Below are 21,266 nucleotides of genomic sequence, written 5' to 3'. Positions count from 1 at the left end.
ACTCACGTTCTTAGATCAGTGAGTTGCCTGGACCACCTGGTTCTAGATCTTGAGAAACAGACCCGCCAAACAGATCCCGGGTTCCCAATGTGTCCTGATCCCCTGTAAGGTGAAAAAAAAGGAGAGGCAGCTATGCACATGTGCTCTGTAGGATCTCTTTAGAAGGGGCAGAGAATGGCTCCTTTGATGAAAAGATTCACAAGACTGGTTGCCAACTAACTTTTTCTATTAGGTGTTGGCGGCGATGACGTTAAGGGTGAAAGCGTCACACAGGCACTCTGAGAGGTTAGTGCCAGGCATTGTGTTTTTCCTTTTATGCACACGGACTGCATTTCTGGTCATTTAAAAATCAGACTCACTGGCTGGGCACAGTGGCTCATGCCTGTAATCCCAGCTCTTTGGGAGGCCGAAGCAAGGAAGATCACAAGGTCAGGAGTTTGAGACCAGCTTCGCCAACATTGTGAAACCCCATCTCTACTAAAAATACAAAAATTAGACGGCCCGGTGGCACATGCCTATAATCCCAGCTACTTGGGAGGCTGAAGCAGGAGAATCATTGGAACCCAGGAGGCAGAGGTTGCACTGAGGTGAGATCACACCACTGCACTCCAGCCTGGGCAACAAAGCAAGACTCTGTCTCAAAAAAATCAAACTCACCTTTTCATCAGGTGTACATATTTCCAGTGAGGGCTCATACCTAAGCTAAATAAAATATAAGGTAACAGGAAACTCCACACACACCATGTGTCTCTCACCTCCTAGAGGGGTTGGAGGAAACCCCAAGAGACCATGAGAATATAAGGTGTCCTACTTGGACGGGGCAAGGCTATCTAATGATGAAGTTGGCTTGGAGATGATTACTATTTCCTACACTATGGGATAATTCTGAGAACTGGCTACAATCACTCAAGTAGAATACTCGGCATTGTACAAGGCTAGTGGTAAACAATCAATGGAAGATAGTACACTTATTTGAGGCCTGTGTCAGGGACCAGAGCTTTGAATATTTAAGCAGACCAAACACCCTCCCTTCAGGAAGGCTCCTGACCAACAGTCAGCCCTAGGAAGGCCCTGAAGACACCCAGGGTTCTAGGAACACAGCATATCAGGAGCCTTAGGGATGGGACAAGACAATGGGCGGGGAAAGGATCTTCCAGTGAAACCCACCAGTTTGACCGCCAGGCTCAATAGCTGCCTCTCAAACACCCACGAACTCTATGGCAAGCACCAGGTGGGGCTGGGGGGGAGGCCCAGGCTGCCTGCCCTTGGGAAGATGCAGGGGAGAGTTTTACTTCTCTGTGTGTTTGGCCCTGAATGAAATGCTTTACATAGCTGATCTCATTTTATGCTCACAACTGTAGGGGCTCCATTTTATAGATTTTTAAAAACTGGAGCTCAGAGAGCATTGGGTCCATGATCAAACTGCGAGAAACACAGAGAGGAGGTTCGAACCCTGTCCTGCATAGCTCTAAACCACCTCCTTTCCTACCTCCCTATTAGAAGGAAGGCACTATCCACCATTATTACCAATGCAGTGACCTTTAACCTAGTACTTCCACTTCTAAAAATGTACCCTAGAGGTGCACTTGGATATATGCAAAATAATACATGTACCAGCTGGAGAACAGCAGCATTGTTTGTGACAATGTTGGAACATTGTTTGTTATAACCTTTGTAGAGCCAAGATTGCACCACTGCATTCCAGCCTGGGATTTGGCAGATGACTGGCCAAAGCCCAAATGGCCATGGGAGGGGACTGGTGCAGTAAGTTAAAGTATAGTCATATGGTAGAATAGTATGCAGCTATTAAAAATAACAAGGACACGGCTGGGCACAGTAGCTCACGCCTGTAATCTCAGCACTTAGGGAGGCTGAGGCAGGCAGATCATGAGGTCAGGAGTTCGAGACCAGCCTGACCAACAAGGTGAAACCCTGTCTCTATTAAAACTACAAAAATATGCCAGGTGTGGTGCCACGCACCTGTAATCCCAGCTACTGAGGAAGCTGAGGCAGGAGAATTGCTTGAACCCGGGAGGTGGAAGTTGCAGTGAGCCGAGACTGTGCCACCGCACTCCAGCCTGGGTGGCAGGGTGAGACTCTGTCTCAAAATAAATAAGATAAAATAAAATAACAAGGACACATACATTGATATGGAATATTCCAAGGTGTATTAAGTGGGTGAAAACTGCAAGGTTCAGAAAAATGTGCCAAAGGTGCAACTTTTATGTAAAAGAAAAATGGAAATTAAATTTATCTTTGTACATAAGAAATTAGAAACAGGGGTTGCCTTTCAGAGATGGAAATTGGCAAATAGGAAAGAAGCATGGGAGGGAGATTTGTCATTGCGTAACTCAGTACCTTTTCTGCATTTCTGGATATTCAAACCTATGTTAAAAATGGTTGGATCTGGAGCCTTTCTCATCTTGCCCCAAATGTTGATCCTCCTGATTCTCAGTTGTTTAAATAATTTAACACACACTGCCTGACTGGCATCAGGCTCCTCTAACTGGAGACACCAGGACTGAGTATAGAGCAGAGAAACTCCCAGCAGAGACCACCACTGCTCAGACCCCGTTTTGCAGGCTACATAAAGCTTAAAAGCAGTGAAGCTATTTAACCAGGGCTTCAGACTCCAAATTCGCCAGAATTTCACCCTAAGAATAAAACAAGGCTTTCTAGAAAGAGCAGGAAGAAGAGTCAATATCACTGATTCCCTTCTCTTCTCTCTCCCAGAGCTAGGAACACAGAGATCCCTACCTCCTTACCAGACAACTCTCTTTTCAAAGCCCCCAAAATGCTGGTGCTGGGGGCTCACCCAAACCCCCATGGCAGGAAACTCACCTCTGAAGGAAGAAGGTCAAACCCTAGACATGCGAAGTCAGCCAAGCTAAGACCCAGCCAGGAATAAGCACTCCGACCCCCTCTCCCAGCCCCAGACCCTCCCTTCCACACCCAGGTGCTGCCCCTATCCCGCGGTGCTGCTGCTTTTAAACGTGGGCCTAATGGATCATCCACCCCTGGGTCAGAACCTCAGTCAGGTATCCTGGCCCTGAATGGCTGTCAGTCAATCACCAGGTGTGGTCACACAACCAACCCAGCTGAGCCAAGCTGCTGTTGGTGGTATCTCAAGTTAACCTGTGAGTCCTTGAATTGGGGGTAGTAAGACAGGGATCCACCAAGTATTTTCATGGCAGAAGGCAAGATAGAGGGACACATTTTTAGGGGGATACGTCTTTGGACTGAATTCAAACCACCCTACAAGAGCCAGTGTCTGTGCAAAGATGGGGAGTTGAGTTGAGCTGTTCGCCAGAGCCAAGAGTCAGCTTCTCAGCTCCAGGTGAATCTCCTTTGCCTGAGAAGGCTGATCTTGGCCTGAAGCCAATAGTGGGTGATTGTGGGAGGGACATGGGGCCACTTTCCTCTTCCTCCCCTGGTCTGGTCCCAACTTGCCTGGCTCTGGGCCTCCCATCTTTTACCAGTGTCCCTGAAAGCAAAGACTGAGGAACCCTCTCTTTTTCATGGCTCTTTTTCATGGCTGTCTCAGCCAGTGGTTCTTACATTGCAGCACACATCAAATTCCCTGGAGGCCTTGTTAAGTGTGGTGGACTCATTCCCAGAAATTCTGATTCAGGGCTGGGCACAGTGGCTCACACCTGTAATCCCAGCACTTTGGGAGGCCGAGGTGGGCAGATCACTTGAGGTCAGAACCAGTCTGTCCAACATGGTGAAACCCTGTCTATACTAAACATACAAAAATTAACTGGGTATGGTGGTACACGCTTGTAATCCCAGCACTTTGGGAAGCTGAGGCATGTGGATTACCTGAGGTCAGAAGTTTGAGACCAGCCTGGCCAACAGGGTGAAACCCTGTCTCTATTAGAAATACAAAAATTAGCTGGGCATGGTGGTGAGTGTCCGTAATTCCAGCTACTTGGGAAGCTGAGGCACAAGAATTACTTGAATCTGGGAGGTGGAGGCTGCAGTGAGCTGAGATTGTGCCACTGCATTCCAGCCTGAGTGACAGAGTGAGACTCTGTCTCAAAAAAAAAAAAAAAAAGAGAAAGAAAAAGAAAAGAAAGGGAGGGAGGGAGGAGAGAGAGAAGGAAAGGAAGAAATAAAGAAGGAAGGAAGGAAGGAAAGAAAAGAAAGGAAGAAGGGAAGGGAAGGAGAGGGAAGGAGAGGGGAGGGGAGGGGAAGAGAGGGGAGGAGAGGGGAGGGGAGGGGAAGGGAGGGGAAGGGAGGGAAGGGAAGGGATTTTGATTTCGTAGGCATGGGGTGGGGCCCGAGACTGTTTTTCTAACAAGTTCCCGATGCTGTTGCTGCTGCTGTTGCTGCTGCTGCTGCTGCTGCTGCCGCTGCCACCAGGCTGGGGACCCGCATCTGAGAGGCACTGGGGGAACCCTTTGGTCTGACGGCCCCTTTCTGGAAGGAGAGGAAGGGGTGATGAAGCTGGACCCCTTTCCTCCTCCATTCCTTGCTTTTGCCTCCATTCCCTGATCACCCCTTTTCCCCCACTGAATCTACTCTCTCCTCTCCTCTGGCTTCTTTCTTATTCATTGGCTTCCTTCTTCTGAAGAAGTCCTGAGATGGCTGCTACTTACAGAGGAATCTTTTACTAACCCTGATCCCCAATTTCCAAAGCTCTCCGTCTCTCCTTTCTCCCCTCCACCTCACTTACACACCCCTTATCCCCAGAACACCTGTGGCTGCCTATTGCCTTCAAGATAATGTTGCTGGAAAAAGAGGGTCCTGATCCAGACCCCAAGAGTTCTTGGATCTCATACAGGAAGGAATTAAAGGCAGGTCACAGAGCACAGTATGAAAGAAAGAAGTCTATTAGAAACCACTCTGTTGTAGAGTGGAGCATCCTCAGAAAGCAGGAGGAAGAACACACCATCTTTTGTTAGTGTCTCTACTTATAAGAAACCATAAGGAGTGGCCGGACACAGCGGCTCACACCTGTAATCCCAGCACTTTGGGAGGCCGAGGCAGGTGGATCACCTGAGGTCACAAGTTCGAGACCAGCCTGGCCAATATGGTGAAACCTGTCTCTAGTAAAAATACAAAATTAGCCAGGTGTGGTGGTTGGTGCCTGAAATCCCAGCTACTCAGGAGGCTGAGGCAGGAGAATCACCTGAGCCCAGGAAGCGGAGCACTGAAGCAAGATTGTGCCACTCCACTCCAGCCTGGGTGACAGAACGAGACTCCATCTCAAAAAAAAAAAAAAGAAAAGAAACCATAAGGAGCTGTAATTAAACTTGGAACGTGCAGATGTGCTCGCTAAAGGTAAGGGCTATTGGTGCTATCAGTGACCATTAACCCTTCAACCTAAACACACTTGTTAACATTACTCTTAATTAAAGTGGGCTGTGTTCTTAGGACACCTGGACATTCTGCAGGCTTAGTGGGAGATGCTCTCCATGGCTATAAATTTTCTGTAATTATAATTGGTGGTCAGCTTTGGATGTGGCTATTTTCAGACCATAAGCATTAAGCTGCTCATTTCAAGATGGAGTCACTTTAGTCATGTTTTATTAAACCAGAGGCCTGGTAAGCAAGGGTTCCTCTAACAATAATCCCAACTCCTGAGCCTGGTATGGAAGATCCATCCCCATCCACTCGTCCCCGTCTTGTACTCTGTTTCCACCAAAGCTCACTCCCAATGGACTGAACTGTACATTTCCACACTCATGCTTTGCTCATGTGCTTCCCTTATACAGGAATACTGTTCCTTGCCCACTCATGGGTCACATTTATGATTCCATTCATGACATGTGTCACGTGTATGTTTCCATGCACTCTGGGCCAGGCTCGTGCCAGGTACCAGGGACCAGACATCGGGCTAAGGCCCAGCCCAAGTCCTTGAGGAGCTCCAATTTGAAAGTAGGGACGAGGCGGCCACATACACATAAATCCCCATCCTGACACGTGATCCATTTTTGGTGCATTCTCTCTTTTTTCATTCTCATAAGAAACACAACAGTGAGGCACACAAAGCACGGGTCTTATCCCCAAATTTGGAAATGGGATCATTAACTCGAGGGCTCAGTCCCTCAAAGAGACTTGTCCAAGATCTCCCTAAATGGGCAGAAGAGCAAGCTAGGCTACAAATCTGGGCCTGTAGGACTTTTTAAAAATGTGTGTTTATGAGCGAGCCTTAACACAGGGGTTCTTTATTCTGAGTGCGAATCCTTCATCAGACACTCGTGTGACAATGATCTCCTGCCAGTTTGTGGTTTGCCTTTTAATGGTGTCTTTAGATATATAATTATTCTTAATTTTGCAGCCATAAAAAAATGAGTTCATATCCTTTGCAGGGACATGGATGCAGCTAGAAGCCATCATTCTCAGTAAACTAACAGGAACAGAAAACCAAACACTGCACGTTCTCACTCATAAGTGGGAGTTGAACAATGAGAACACATGGACACGGGAAGGGGAACATCACACACTGGGGCCTGTCAGTGGGTGGGGAGCAAGGGGAGAGAGCATTACGACAAATACCTAATGCATGCAGGGCTTAAAACCTAGATGACGGGTTGCTAAGTGCAGCAAACCACCATGGCACATGTATACCCATGTCACAAACCTGGAAATTCCGCACATGTGGAAAAAAAAGAAAACTGAAAAAAAATTCTTAATTTTAATTATATTGTTTATCTTTTAAGGTGAATTCTGAGTCTTATTTGGGAAACGTTTGCAGATCCCAACATCATGAAGCTATATGCTCCTTGGTTTTCTGCCTGAAGCTTCATTATTTTACCTTTCATATTTATGTCTATGAAATTCAGGACATTGGCAATATCTGAAATAGACTGCAGGGAAAACAAAGGACACAGGTCAGCATCCTGGGCCTAAGCAGAGGCAGCACGCATGGTGGTGAGAACCCCAGGCCTGCCACCTCCAAGCAGTATGAGCTTCGATGGATTACCAGCCACTGCCTCAGATTTCTCATCTGTGAAATGGTGTTGACAAGATTAGATCCTTCCTGAAGCTACAGTCAGACCCAGAGGTTAATAAGCCCTTTGACTGTGCCGGATTTCAAGTAAATGCTCAATTCTCAGACAAGGTACAATGAAAAATAAAATTTATTCTTAAAAAGTAAATGCTCACTAAGGGTTGGCAATTCTCCGGGGCTTCAGGGGAGAAAAAGTAAAGTGAGGCTGGTGAGAGGGCCCTTATAGTGAGCGAGGGCAGCTCCTAGAAGATATTTCTAGAAGGGGCATCGGGTCTGGATCACGGTTGGCAGGCCTTGTCTGAATTCTCGTAGTCTACTCTCATAGCTGTCCTGGGAGGGAAGCTTACGTTTAAGCAGACTGAGGTGCACAGAGTTGAAGTAATTTGCTCAAGGCCACACAGCAAGGAAGTGGTGGAGTTAGGGTTTGAGCCCAGCCTCCACAACCCCACATGGCCCTCTACAGGCTGCAGGGAGAGGAGCGGAAGGAACTGAGCCATTTGCCTTCAACAATCTGGACAGGGTGGCTTCTGTACACTCTTGGGCCAGACACTATACACTGCTAAGAATGGAAGTGTCAGATGCTGAGAAGACACGGAAGTGGGGTTGGGGGACATGGGGGTAGGGGACTCAACTGACACATTTGAATAAAAGTGAAAATGGCAGCCTGGCACAGTGGCTCATGCCTGTAATTCCAGCACTTTGGGAGGCCAAGGTGGGCAGATCACTTGAGGCCGGGAGTTGGAGACTAGCCTGACCAACATGGTGAAACTCCATCTCTACTAAAAATACAAAAATTAGCTGCGTGGTGTTGGGCACCTGTAATTCCAGCTACTCGGGAGGCTGAGGCAGGAGAATCGCTCGAACCCGGGAGACGGAGGTCGCCATGAGCCGAGACCGCACCACTGCACTCCAGCCTGGTGACAGGGTGAGACTCCGTCTCAAAAAAAAAAGTGAAAATGGGGACAGCCTGAGGAGTTGCAAGAGTCAGAGAGCCGTGGTTCTTAAACCCAGAGGCAAGTTAAAGGCAACTGGTGCTTTAGAAATAACTGGATGGAGAGACAGTGCATCCTATTGTCCCTCGGCCGTGGATAGAGGGACCCAGCTTGAGCTCAGATGTGCCATAGCTGAAATTCAGATGTATGTGGGCAACAGGTGGGACCCCCTTGACCAAAACTGTCAGAATCAGGGTAAAGTGGATTCCACGCAGAGAAAGCAAACAGGGCTGATGATAGTAATCAAACACACCTGTGCCCCTTCCCCACCACCTTTCCATTCCCGTGGTCAGTTGGCACAGTCTTACTGACCCTGCTGTGCTGGGCACTGAGGAGACGAGGCCGGGCCCACAGTGCTGACCATAACCCGTGTGGAATTCCCTCTTTGAAGGGAAACTGACCATTGAACTGGAGATTACAAGTTAGACTGGAAAGTGACATGGTGGAGGAGGGCTGTAGAGGGGCAGGGTGTGTGAGCCCAGAGAAAGTCACATAACCTGGAAGTGAAAGGTGATAGGGAGTAGGTAAGGTCGGAAGGATGGAAGGACTCAGCGGGGTAAGTGGGGTAGCAGAGAGCATAGGAGAATGTTCCAGGCAGACAGAAGGGCAGAGGCAAAGGATTGGATTTTACCAGTTAGGAGAATTTTCTAGGGGCTGGAGCACAGAGGGTGTGTGTTTTGGAGGCAGGGAGGGCAGGAATGTGTCCTCCTTTCCAGAGAGAGTTGGAAGGCATTTGGGGGTGGTTCTGAGCTGGGGAGACATAATCAGAGTTGGGTTTCAGAAGAAGGACTCGGCCTGTTCTACGGATCGACTGCGGCGGAGGGAACAAGACTGGAGGCTGGCACCCAGCTAAAAGAAAGATGCTCCACATCACCAGTCATCCGGGAAATGCACATCAAAGCCACATGCAATAGATGACTTCACACACCCCAGGATGGCGATGACGGCCACCAAAACCACCGAAAATCACAAATTTCAGTGAGCATGTCGGGAAAGTGGAACCTCCTATGTTGCTGATAGGAATGCCACAGGGCAGCCACGGTGAAAAACAGTTTGGTAGCTCCTCAGAGTTAAACATCTGACCCAGCAGCTCCACTCGTAAGTATATGCCCCAAAAATGGAAAACAGGGACTTAAACATTTCTTGTACACCAGTTCACAGAAGCATTATTCACAACAGCCAAAAAGAAACCACCCAAGTGTCCACCAACTGAAGAATGGATCAACAAGATGTGGTGTAACCATACAATGGAGCATTACTCAGCCATCAAACGGAATGAAGCTCTGATACACACTACCACAAGGGTGAACCTGAAAATATTACGCTACGTGAAATAAGCCAGACACAAAAGGCCAATACTGCATGATTCTATCTACATGAACTATGCAGAAAGGGCCAATCCTTAGAGACAGAAAGCAGGTGAATGGTTGCCAGGGGCTGGCAAAGGGGAATGGGATACCACTGCTGGAATTCCTTTTGGGGTGACAAAAAATTCTGAAACTAGAGGGTGGTGATAGTTGTGCAACATTGTGATGTACCTAATGCCACTGAATTGTACACTTTAACATAGCTAAGATGAGCTGGGTGTGGTGGTGGGCACCTGTAATCCCAGCTACTCGGGAGGCTGAGGCAGGAGAATCACTTGAACCCAGGAGATGGAGGTTGCAGTGAGCCGAGATCAGGCCACTGCACTCCAGCCTGGGCAACAGAGCGAGACTCTGCCTCGGGAAAAAAAAAAAAAAAAAAAAGCTAAAATGTTAAATTTCATGTTAAGTGTATTTTACAAGAAAGACCCAAAACCAGACATGGTGACTGAGTTAGGGGTCCTGCAAATCCCAACAGCGTTTTTCCTTCTTCCCCTTTAGCCAGCAAACTCCAGGCAGTTTAGCTGGTGGTTTTCTTCCCTTTGCTCCCCTAGAAGAGCCACTCAGCTGCAGGTGCCCCAGCCCGGAGGCTATGGGCAGCTGCAGTCAAATGGCGGGTGGGGCCCCAGCACCTAGTGGGCCAACATAAAGGCCAGAGATGGGTTCATCTGGGCAGAACTGCGACTGAGCCTCCATATCTTTATTTGAGGGCTGGCGCGCCCTCTGGCGGGCACCTGGAGAGGTAATGCATGGCCCGGGCCCTCCTCGCTGCTCCCCTAGTCCCTGACGCTTCCTCCCACCTCCTCCCTCCCTGTCACGGGGAGCCCCAACTCCGCATTCCTTGCCAAGTATGGTGGCGTTGCCCTTCCCACCAGCACGGTGGCGTCTCCCGCATCATGCATTGCTCTTCCCACCCACCTGGCGTCCCGTCCCTGCCATGGGGAGCTTGCATTCCAAGTCCTGCATTCTGATTTATGCCCTGGGTCCATCTCTTATCTCCCCAGGGACCTGTTACCAAAGCCCCCTGCTCAGTCACTCTCAGGAGCCCGCCGGCAACTTTCCGCCTCCCCCACAGTCCTCGACAGCAACTCTACAACGTGGGCCTCGGAGCAGGATTTCAGTCGATTTGTTTTGTAAGAAAAGGGTACTTTTTGTTGCTGTTGGTAGAGACAAGGGTCTCACTGTGCTGAAGCTGGTCTTGAATTCCTGGCCCCAAGCAATCCTCCCGCCTCGGCCTCCCACAGTGCTGGGATCACAGGCGTGCGCCACCGCGTTGCAATGGCTGCACTAACCGCACAGAGCGTCCTTGGGATTCTGGCCTGCAGGGCGCGGCGTGCGCGGCCAGGCTTCCTACGCCAGGGTCTCCGAGGTCATCTCCGCCCCCCACAGACCCCCATGCCCCCACGCCCGGAGGATCCACGGGAAGCTTCCCACCAGGAGCTCGGCCCCGCTACCCCAGGACTCCGGCCGTGGGCAGCTGTGATAGGGCTACTCCTCCGGGTCCGACGGGGTCGAGCCCTCGCCTGGCCGGCGCCCCAGGGCCTGGTTCTTGGATTTTCCTCCCGCGCTCCCAGAAAGCGGGCAGGGGTGCCGCGAGCGCGCCGGCCGCCAGGGGGCACCAAGGGCCGGGGGCAGCAAAGACTCCTTTTGGCTTCTCCACCCACCGCGCAGGGCGCAGACCTCCGGACTCAGGGCCCGGCTCCCCTGCCCCCTTCCACACCGAGGCCGGAGCGGAGGCCCAGGGTCAGAAGCGCGGGCCCACGACCGACGCAAGGGCAGACGGGCCCTCGGGCGCTCACGCGCAGTCTCCAACTCCAGCCGGCCTCGCCGGCGCCAGCACCTCCCCGGGAGGCCCCAGCCTGGGAGCACGTGGGCCGCGGGGCTGCGGGCCGATGGCGGGATGGGGACCAGCAGACGCGCGGGGATCCACGGCAGAACAGCCCCTTACCGTGGCGGGGGCGCTGGGGTCCCTCGGGGCAACCAGAGGACACAGGCTCGGTGCCGCAGGGCAGTCGGGAAGGCTTCCTGGAGGCTGGGCTTGAGCTGAGGGTGGGTGGGATTTCGGTGGCTGGTAGGGGGTGGGGGCCACGCCTCAGGAACACTGGAGCCACTTGGGGAACTGGCGGCACAATGGGAGATCCAGGAGGAGGAGAAAGCCGGAAAGCGAGCAGAGGTGGCCCAGACCGTGTAGGGAAGGCCTCTGAGACCCTGGCCGGTACAAGATGTGTTAAGGACCACCTGGTCTGTAGTGAGTCTCCGGGCCTGCGAGCTAGGGGAAGGGGCTACAGGATCCCCGCCTTCACCCAGGCTGGGCCGTACCCCAAGAGAAGGGCAAGGTTGGCCCATGTAGGGTTCCCCAGCAGGTGGTCAAGCCCTGACCTGTGGACGGGGCCTGCGGACAGTGCTGGAATGGAATGGAGTGCAATGGAATGTGTCCGAGGATGTCCTCATCCTCTCCAGGCCAGAAGATAACATGTGCAGGAGTGGAGATTTCAGAGGCAGAGAGAACAGGAGAGAATCCAGAAGCCTCTTCCCAGAACCCCCAGCCCCTGCAGAGAGAGGACCCCCAGGCCTCCGGGAGGCTGTGCAGATGACACAGGAGCTCTGCTCCTCAGCACATGGACGCCCTGCTTAGGCCTCTCACCAGGCTCTCCCCTCTACCTGCGGGTGCCTTGAGACAGGACAGCCATGTTTCCCTTTGAGCTTCCATTTCCCCTCCCGACCTGGCCAGAGCAGGCCCAGGTGTTCTCTGAGGTCCCTTCCAATGTGACAGGCCAAGGTGGGTGTGTGCACCTTGCACTGCAGGGACAGAACATGCAGATCCCGACTGAAGGAGAAAGACTTTAATCCTCCCCTTTCCAGGCCCAGGGCTCCAGTTAAGACAAGCAGAAGTGCTGTTGTGCGGGGTACTGGAGTCTCCTGTGCTCGGGTTTCTTGCTGTCCTGGTAGGGCCTCCACTGCACCCACATGGCTCAAGACGGGTGTGGTGAACACCGAAGCTACAAGGTCTCCTGGGTGGTGGGGTCATGTGACTTCACAAGGCTTTGCAGGTGTCTGACTGCCTTCTTCACCCTCTGGTCGTTGGGGTCTGAGCAGATGACCTGCCCTGGACAGTAACAAGTCTACAGAGAGGAAGAAACCATCAGAGTCCTGGGACCATCCCCACCCTGCACTGACCAGGAGCCTGAGGCCCAGGGTCACATGGGACATCGATGGCAGATCTGAGATATCAGGTTATGTCCTCTGGGATTCTCAATCTTCCATGAGTCCGAGCCTTGATCCTGCCACTGCAAAGAAACTGTGGATGCTGCGGGAAGCCAGGGCTGCAGGACTGCTTGTCCCTCTCTACGGACTGTCATGTCTCAGAGACCTACAGAGGCTGTCCATCAGCCGGAAAGGCTGCGGTGAGCCCTGGCCTTCTCAGTTCTCCTCTGGCCCCGGTGAGAGACCACATCAGCCCCTGGTTTGCTGCATGACCAAGGGGTCATCCCATCCATCTCTGGGCCTCAGTTTCTCAAAATGTAAATCCAGGACTTGGACCCTGTGGCCAGGTCCCTCCAGGCTCTCAGTGCGTGGTCTGGAACAGCCCAGAGGAACAGGGCTGGCTGGTCAAAGGGAAGAAGGAAGAAGAATCCTGCTCTCCCCTCTCCCCAAGGTGTGGTCTGGGGGCTCCAGGGGCTGCCTCCTCCCATGCCCAGCTCCCAGGATGCCTGGGGTGGAGCAGACTTACACGATGGCATCCCTAGGACACTCTACCAAGGTCCCGTGCCACGTGACAACCTTTCAGATATGAATGGCTCCTTTGAAATACTCAAGGCAGCACTCCTGGCCGACACCAGCCCTCGAGCTGCAGAGAGCTGGTGCAGGACTGCCTGTGTGAGGGTGTGGTCTGCAGGGTGTACCATGTGTACCACTAGGTGTGTCTGTGGATGTAGGGGTCTGTGGGGTACTCCATGTGTGTCTGTGTATGTGAGGGGTCTGTGTCATGTGTGCATGTGTGTCTTATGTGTGTCTATGGGTGTGGGAGGGGTCTCTGTGTGTCTGTGTGTGTCTGTGGGGGGGATCTGTATGTCTATGTGTGCACATGTGTGTCTGTGTGTGTATGTATGTTGGGGGTCTGTGTGTGTCCTTGTGCGTGTGCTTATGTGTGCATGGGTATCTGTGATCTATATGTGTCTGTAGATGTGGGGGTCTGCAAGGTGCACTGTGTGTGTCTGTGTATGTGGAGGTCTGCGGGGTACACCATGTGGTGTGTCTATGGGAGGGTCTGTGTGTGCATCTTGCTTGTGCCCATGGGAGGATGATTTGGGGGCCTCCTGCATGTGTGCATCTGTGCATGACTGTACATCAGATGTGCACGCACTCAAACCACCACCCCCTTCACCACCTCTGGGCCAGGCTCTGGCTGAGCCTTTCCCGGCAGCAAGTAATTCAGGCCTCACAACCATATCTGGGAGGCAGGTTCTCTATTACTCCGTTTTACAGATGATCAAATGGAGGCCCAGAGATGTGAAGACACTTCAGACCTCAGTTTTCTCATCTGTGTGTGTGTGTGGGGGGGGGGGGGGGGGAGATATCCAAAACTTGGAAATGGGCAAAATGATGATTATGTTGCTTTTAAAAGTATATATTATACATTTTCTATGCATTTCTCCCCCAGCTGTCCTCGGACTCTCCCAGGGATAAAATTCAGTTTGACTACCTCTGATTGGGGCCCCGCCCTTTCACAGCCCTGTGAACTTAGAGCAAACTTACAGCAAACTTAAGGGTGGGACGACATCATTTGTCTGATTGAGAAGATAACCTGACCTCCAGTCCTCACCCTAAGTACTTCTTCATCTGGCTGTTCATTTGTATCCTTTACAACAAAATGGTAATCGTAACGTTTTCTCCTGAGTTCTGTGCACTGTTTTAGCAAATTACTGAAGTGGAAGAGGGGGTCATGGGAACCCCCAATTTGTAGCCATGTCACACAGAAGCATGGGTAACCTGGGGACCCTCTACTTATAACTTGTGTCTGAAGTGCGGGGCAGTCATGTGGAACTGAGCCCTTAACCTGTGGTGTCTTCACTAACTCTGGAAGTGTCAATTGTTAAAACTGTAGCACACCCAGTTTGTGTCTGCAGAGAATTGGAGAATCGTGTAAAAAACCAACACATTTGGTATCAAAGGTCTCGTGAAAAGCAGTTTTTCTTTACTACCAGTAACAGGTGATGACCCTATTTTCTCCATACTCAGTTATACTGTCCTGGTGTCCACAAATAGATTCTGCTGTAGGATTTATTGAAGAAAACCATCACCTAGAAATGGACTTTTACTAAAAATTATTCAAGGATTCTGGGACAATAAATCCTCACCTTAACATGCAAAAAGAGGGACAGAGAGAGATTTCAGATTTTTAAAAATCTGATTTCTAACTTCTTGAAGACTCAGAATATTTGGCATTACTGGAATTGCTTTGCTGCCTATCCAGAATTTGCTACAGCTGAGTAGAGGCTGCCTTCTTTAGGTAGGACATGCACTCTTCAATTCTCCACCCTGCCTACTCCTTATTGTCACTCTGAGCAGCCTCATTCATCTATCTGACTTTGAGGACATTTAAGTATCTCTGGGCCTGCAGGGATGCTTATGAGGATTTGGAGTTTGCTGGTGATGGTTAAGTCTCATTTACTAGCGATTGCTTTTCTCCTGTTTTTATCTGTGACATGTCAGAAGACCTGGAACATGAGGATCTGAAGGAACAGTGATGCTCCCAGTCCAATTATCTTAAATAATTGTCCCACATTCAGAAAACCTCCAGTGGTTTTGAACCTCATTCTAAACTAAATGCAGACTAGCTTCTGTTCTAAGGAGCCTGGGGGCCAGAGACAGCATACGCCTTACAAAGCTCACAGGTGGGCATGGTGAGGAGAGGGTGTGTGGCACTTGGGGGATGGCAGAAGTTATCTTGTCCTTTTCTTGCCTGTGTTTTCTGGTCCCTTTCTTACTACTTACTATTGGGCCTGCTGTTCTTCGGCTTCCTGAGAGTTAGCTTGCCTGCTCCTATTATTGCTTAGAATTTTTTATTTATTTATTTTTTTGAGACAGAGTCTCGCTCTGTCACCCAGGCTGGAGTGCAGTGGCACAATATTGGCTCACTGCAGCCTCCGCCTCCTGGGTTCAAGTGATTCTCCTGCGTCAGTCTCCTGAGTAGCTGGGACTACAGGCATGCACCACCATGCCCGGCTAATTTTTGTATTTTTAGTAGAGACAGGGTTTCACCATGTTGGCCAGGGTGGTCTCCATCTCCTGAGCTCGTGATCCGCCCACCTTGGCCTCCCAAAGTGCTGGGATTACAGGCGTGAGCCACTGCGCCCGGCCTATTGCTTAGATTTTTTTTAAGTGTTGAGAGATTCCCTTCTAAAGAGTATCTTGAGGCTTCCAAGATTTTCATCAGAGACCTTGAAAACCATCAATGAGACTGGGAATCCAAGACAGCCACCTTCCTTCAGGACCTGAAAAGCCATGTGTTTATGCAAGAGTTCCAGTTATTACAAAATATAAATGCTGTAACATGCTATCTTGTTGACTACATTTTATACTTACATAAAGGGCATCTATAGTAAATGTCATTTTTGACAGCTGCATAGTATTCCACGTATGCATATATAACAATGTAATATGCAAAAAACTTACTAATTTTCACTCCTTAGAGTACCACCAAGACTGAGTATCTCTTCTTACTTTAACAGTCATTTTTTTATATCTGTTTAAAAGCTGCCTGTTAGTGTCAGTGTCTAAATTACTTATCTTTAGATATTAATGTTTTAAGAGACAGAGTCTTACTGCCACCCAGGCTGTAGTGCAGTGGTGGTCATAGCTCACTGCAGCCTCAAATTCCTGGATTCAGGTGATCCTCCTGCCTCAGCCTCCCAAGCAGCAAGGACTGCAGGCACACACCACCATGCCTGGCTAACTTTTTTTATTTTTTGTAGTGATGGGATCTTGCTATGTTGCCCATACAGATCTGGAACTCATGGCCTCAAGCAATCTTCCCGTCTCAGCCTCCCAAAGCACTGAGACTACAGATCTGAGCCACCATGCCCAAATACTATACTTTTATATCACAAATTTTACAAAACTATTTCCACATTTTGTGCTTTATCTTTTAAACTTTAAAACAAAAACATACATGAATATTTAGTTTTCAGTAGTCAATTTATCAGTACATACCCTGTGGCTAGTTTCTGACTTTCATCTAATGCTTAGAGAGGTTTTCTCAATTACATGAAAATTAAAAATGTACTCATATCTTTTTCCTTTTTTAAATAAATCTTTATTTTTCATCTTTTCAAAAGTAATACATGCTTGTTGTCAAAAATTAAACAAATAAATTAATGCGGGTAGAGTATCTTTAGTATGGGTTTTCCTATCCAACAACAAGGCTTCTCTCTCTCTCCATTTATTCAAATTTCCTTTCTAAAGTGGCTCTCAGTGAAGACTTAAATTTCTCCATACAAGTCTTCCATAACTGTTTATTTCTAGAAAATCTACTTTTCTTGATGCTGCTGGGAATGAAATCTTTTCTTTCATTATATTTTCTAATTCCTGTTGGTATAAAACAAAGCTCTTTATTCTTGGATGTTTCTCTTTAAGTGGTCATCCTTTCTTGATTAAAAATTGAATAGAATAAAAACTGTTTCCCTATGAAGACTCTGCCATATTCTTTCCCTCTTGGGGGTTTTTCAATGGGTGAATCTGATGATACTTGATCCATTTTGGCATTAATCTTGAGAGTTTTCTACATCTTTCTCATTATTAGGATTTTCCTTCACTATGGACACTCTGATGCTGACTGAGCTGGAAGCTAAACCTGAATGCTTTCCCACACACACTACACATATAGGGTTTCTTCCAAGTGTGGACTGTCTGATGTATAATGTAGTCAGAACTAAAGCTGAAGCCTTTGCCACATTCCACACATCTGAAGGGTTTCTCCCCAGTGTGGCTTCTCTGATGCCGAATTAAATGGGCATTAACATGGAAGGCTTTTCCACACTCTTTACACTGAAAGGGTTTCTCTCCAGTGTGAATTCTCTGGTGCACAATATAGTTAGAACTACAGCTGAACGCTTTCTCACATTCCATACATTTGAAAGGTTTCTCCCCAGTATGTATCCTCTGATGCCTAGTTAGTTTGGCATTGATACTGAAGGCTTTCCCACATTCCTTACATTGATAGGGCTTTTCTCCAGTATGGATTCGGTGATGATCAAGTAGGTTTCTTTTAGAAGTAAAGCATCTCCCACATTCATTACATTCAAAAGGCTTCTCCCCAGTGTGAATTCTCTGATGCCTCATTAGTTTCCCATTAACGCTGAAGGCCTTTCCACACTCATTACACTCATAGGGCTTCTCCCCAGTGTGAATTCTCAGATGCTGCCGAAATTGGGAGTTACACCTGAAGGCTTTCCCACATTCATTACACTCATAGGGTTTCTCGCCTGTGTGAATTCTCTGGTGTTGGATTAACTTCCCTTTGACACTGAAGGCTTTTCCACATTCAGTGCATTCATAGGGTTTCTCACCTGTGTGGATTCTCTGATGCTGAATTAGTTTTGTATTATTATTGAAGCCTTTTCCACACTCTTTACACTGATAAGGCTTTTCTCCTGTGTGGATGCTCTGATGCTGCCTAAGCTGGGAGCTGCACCTGAAGCCTTTTCCACATTCATTACATTCATAAGGCTTCTCCCCAGTGTGGATTCTCTGATGCTGAATTAATTTTGCATTAACATTGAAAGCTTTCCCACAGTCATTACACTCGTAAGGTTTCTCCCCAGTGTGGACTCTCTGATGTGTAATATATGCAGAACTACAGCTGAAGCCATTTCCACACTCCTTGCACTGATAGGGCTTTTCTCCCGTATGGATTCTCTGATGCCTACTTAGACTTCCATTAACACTGAAGGCCTTCCCACACACCTTACACTGATAGGGCTTCTCCCCACTGTGGATTGTCTGATGTGTGATATAATGGGAACTGTAGCTGAAGCTTTTCCCACACTCCACACATTTGAAGGGTTTCTCCCCACTGTGAAGTCTTCGATGCCAAATTAATTTCTCGTTAATGCTGAAAGCTTTGCCACACTCCGAACACTGATAAGCCTTTTCCTCAGTGTTGTTTTCTTGATGTTGATTAAGTTGAGAGTCACACCTAAAGGGCTCCACTAATTCTTCACATTTGAAAGGTCTTTCCTCAGAATTAATTATTTCATGCTTAACGAGTTTTGTATCAAAGCTGATGGCTTTCCCCAATCCTGTACACCCAGAGCGCTGCTCTCCCCTGATGGTATGACACTGATATGAGTTCGAACTTTGACTAAAAAAACACTCCTCCATGGGGCTTGTCTCATCTTTCACTGTTCCATCAATGCTGTTGCTCTTCTCCTTCTTTGTATTTCCTGTTGAGTAGACTTCCTGTTGTTTCTCTAGAAGAGAGGCTTCTGAAAAGTCTGTTTCCTGGGAAAAGTCCCTTTGAAGTTCAAATGATACATTCTCTTTTCCTTCATACATTTCCTTTGTCAAATCATTGTCAGTCTGAATATCTACTATAAAAAACAGAGAACATAAAATGTCATGTAAGAACCATGTTAGAAAAAAGAAGAGAACTGTGCTATAAAAGACCATAATAATCAGGGGGCTCCTTAAAATCATCAGACTAGGTCAAAAAACCTAGGGTTTCTCCATAAGGTGGAATAACTAATATGTAACTAGTAAAAGAATACAATAAATCCATACATGCTGACATAAAAAGACATCAAAGATACAATCAAATGGAAAAACAAGTTGAAAAACTGGTATATAGATTTTCATCTGTGTAAAGAAAAATATAAAAGGCAGATATATATACTTGTACATATCTAGAAAACTTCCAGAAGAATCCATAAGAAACTAAACAAACTGGCATAGGAAGTTTGGTGGACTTGCTTCCCTACTTTATACACTTTCTGTACCGTTGAGTAGGTGTCAATATTATAAAGCAATGAAAGTAATGATTAAAAAAAAAAAAAAATCACCAGTCTCACTGTGCCTAAAGCAAGGCCACTGTAGAGAACATAACCAATCACATGAAAGTTAAAAGTGACAGCTGGGCGTGGTAGCTCACGCCTGTAATCCCAACACTTCGGGAGGCTGAGGCAGGTGGATTGCCTGAACTTGGGAGTTTGCAACCAGCCTGGGCAACACCATGAAACCCTGTCTCTACTAAAACACAAACAATCAGCCGGGCATGGTGGCACGCACCTGTAGTCCCAGCTACTCAGGAGACTGAGGCAGGAGAATTGCTTGAACCCAGGAGACAGAGGTTGCAAAGAGCCAAGTTCATGCCACTGCACTCCAGTTTGGGCGACAGAGTGAGACTGCATCCCAAAAAAAAAAAAAAAAAAAAAAAGTGACAGCAGTGGAATAAAATTCTAAGTCTTGTCCACCAGATCAGCATTCTTTAATCACACCATGCTTTTCTACACCCTGCAGTTTCTTCTTAGTTGTTCCTATGGCACTCAGTTCCTTACTTAAAAAAAAAAAAAAAAAAAAAAAAAAAGAAAATGCTGAAGAAGGAAAAGGCACAGGATCCAACAGGATGTGGCAACTTGGGGGATGACAAAAGTCAGCAGCACCAGGGAGCAAAATGGAAATAATTTTGTTTCTTTTCTTAGAATGTTAACTGTGGGCTTTCCAAAATTCCTCCTTCAACTTCATTTCTACTTTAGACAGGCTCTATTTAAGGGCCATCTCATCCCATCTCTTCCTATTCCCCTCCAAATACTGCATTAACCTTGCCTTTTCCTTTCACTTCTTCCTCCAATCCTAAACTTGATCATACCCTAAAAGTCTTTTTATAATACCAATAGTCTTTACAACTAGAACTACTGATCTCTGCATTTGTTCCCAACTTTCTCAAAAGCTGAGTCCCAAAATGCTGCCTCATATTTTTTCATCTTTCATCACTCCTCAACCATATGTAATATGCCCCCTGCCCCAATATTTCATAATTGCTCTCAATAAGCCCCTCCAATTGCCTGGATTCCCCAGCAAGCACTTTCTAAATAATATTGGTCCCTTCCCAACTGAAAAAATAATACTCATCTGTTGCTATAGACTGAATGTTTGTCCTCCCCACAAATGCATACTCTGAAATCCTAACCCCTGATGTGATTGTATTAGGAGGTTGGGCTATGGCAGAACCCTCATGAATGGGATTAATGACCTTAAAAAAGATCCCAGAGAGCTCCCTTTCTTGCCACCATGTGAGGATACTGTGAGAAGATGGCTGTCTATTAGCCAGGAAGCAGGCCCTTGCCAGAAGGAACCTGCCTGCACCTTGATCTTGGACTTCTTAGCCTCTAGAACTGTATGAAATAAATTTCTGTTGTTTATAAGCCATCCAATCTATGGCAGTCTGTTATTGTAGCCCAAACTGACTAAGACATCATTCTATCAGATGTCTAGTAATCCTCTCCAGAAGTCTATTCCTGTTTTGCTGCATTCTCACCAACACTGAATATAATTTAATTATTCTCAATATCACAGGTGAAATATCTCTCCTTGTTTTCATTTTCCTCTCTTGCAGTAAGGATGGCCATTTGACGCAGTTCCAGCAAACGAGTCTTAAACAGGTATCACTGAGTGGGCTTCTGAAGATTTTTAAAAAGAAAGTCAACACTGCTGCCATGGGCCTCGTGCCCTTTGCCCTCCCTTCTGCCTGCTTGATTCCTCATCCCAATTAACCCACACACATTGACCACATTAATGTTTCTATCCCCAGCTAGGATCATGATGGGCTTCCTGGAAAAGTCAAAGACTTCAGGACAGTCAGCTGCCTACAGGACAAAATACAGGGTCCTTTGATTAAGGACCTCACAATATCACTTTTTTTCCTGTATTTGTCAAGCCCATTATATGGCAAACTCT

The 21,266-nt window shown here is 47.9% G+C and overlaps 1 protein-coding gene across 21 annotated transcripts in view; it reads right to left on the bottom strand.

Moving 5' to 3' along the window:
• Positions 1 to 16,606: 16,606 nt before the first annotated feature.
• Positions 16,607 to 21,266, bottom strand: part of ZNF23 (zinc finger protein 23) — a 30,962-nt gene continuing 26,302 nt past the window's right edge. For 15 of the 21 annotated variants that reach the window (XM_038008295.2, XM_038008288.2, XM_038008296.2 and 12 more), the window contains one exon: positions 16,607 to 18,904. In XM_038008295.2, the coding sequence (XP_037864223.1) occupies positions 17,112 to 18,904 (1,793 nt within the window). In that variant the 3' untranslated portion in view covers positions 16,607 to 17,111. The remainder of the gene's footprint in view (positions 18,905 to 21,266) is intronic. The other 6 variants (XM_038008297.2, XM_007993745.3, XM_038008289.2 and 3 more) reach the window with 1 other exon arrangement.

Source organism: Chlorocebus sabaeus, chromosome 5, assembly GCF_047675955.1.
Source record: "Chlorocebus sabaeus isolate Y175 chromosome 5, mChlSab1.0.hap1, whole genome shotgun sequence".
NCBI lineage: Eukaryota > Metazoa > Chordata > Mammalia > Primates > Cercopithecidae > Chlorocebus > Chlorocebus sabaeus.
This window is presented reverse-complemented; position numbering and strand designations above follow the sequence as displayed.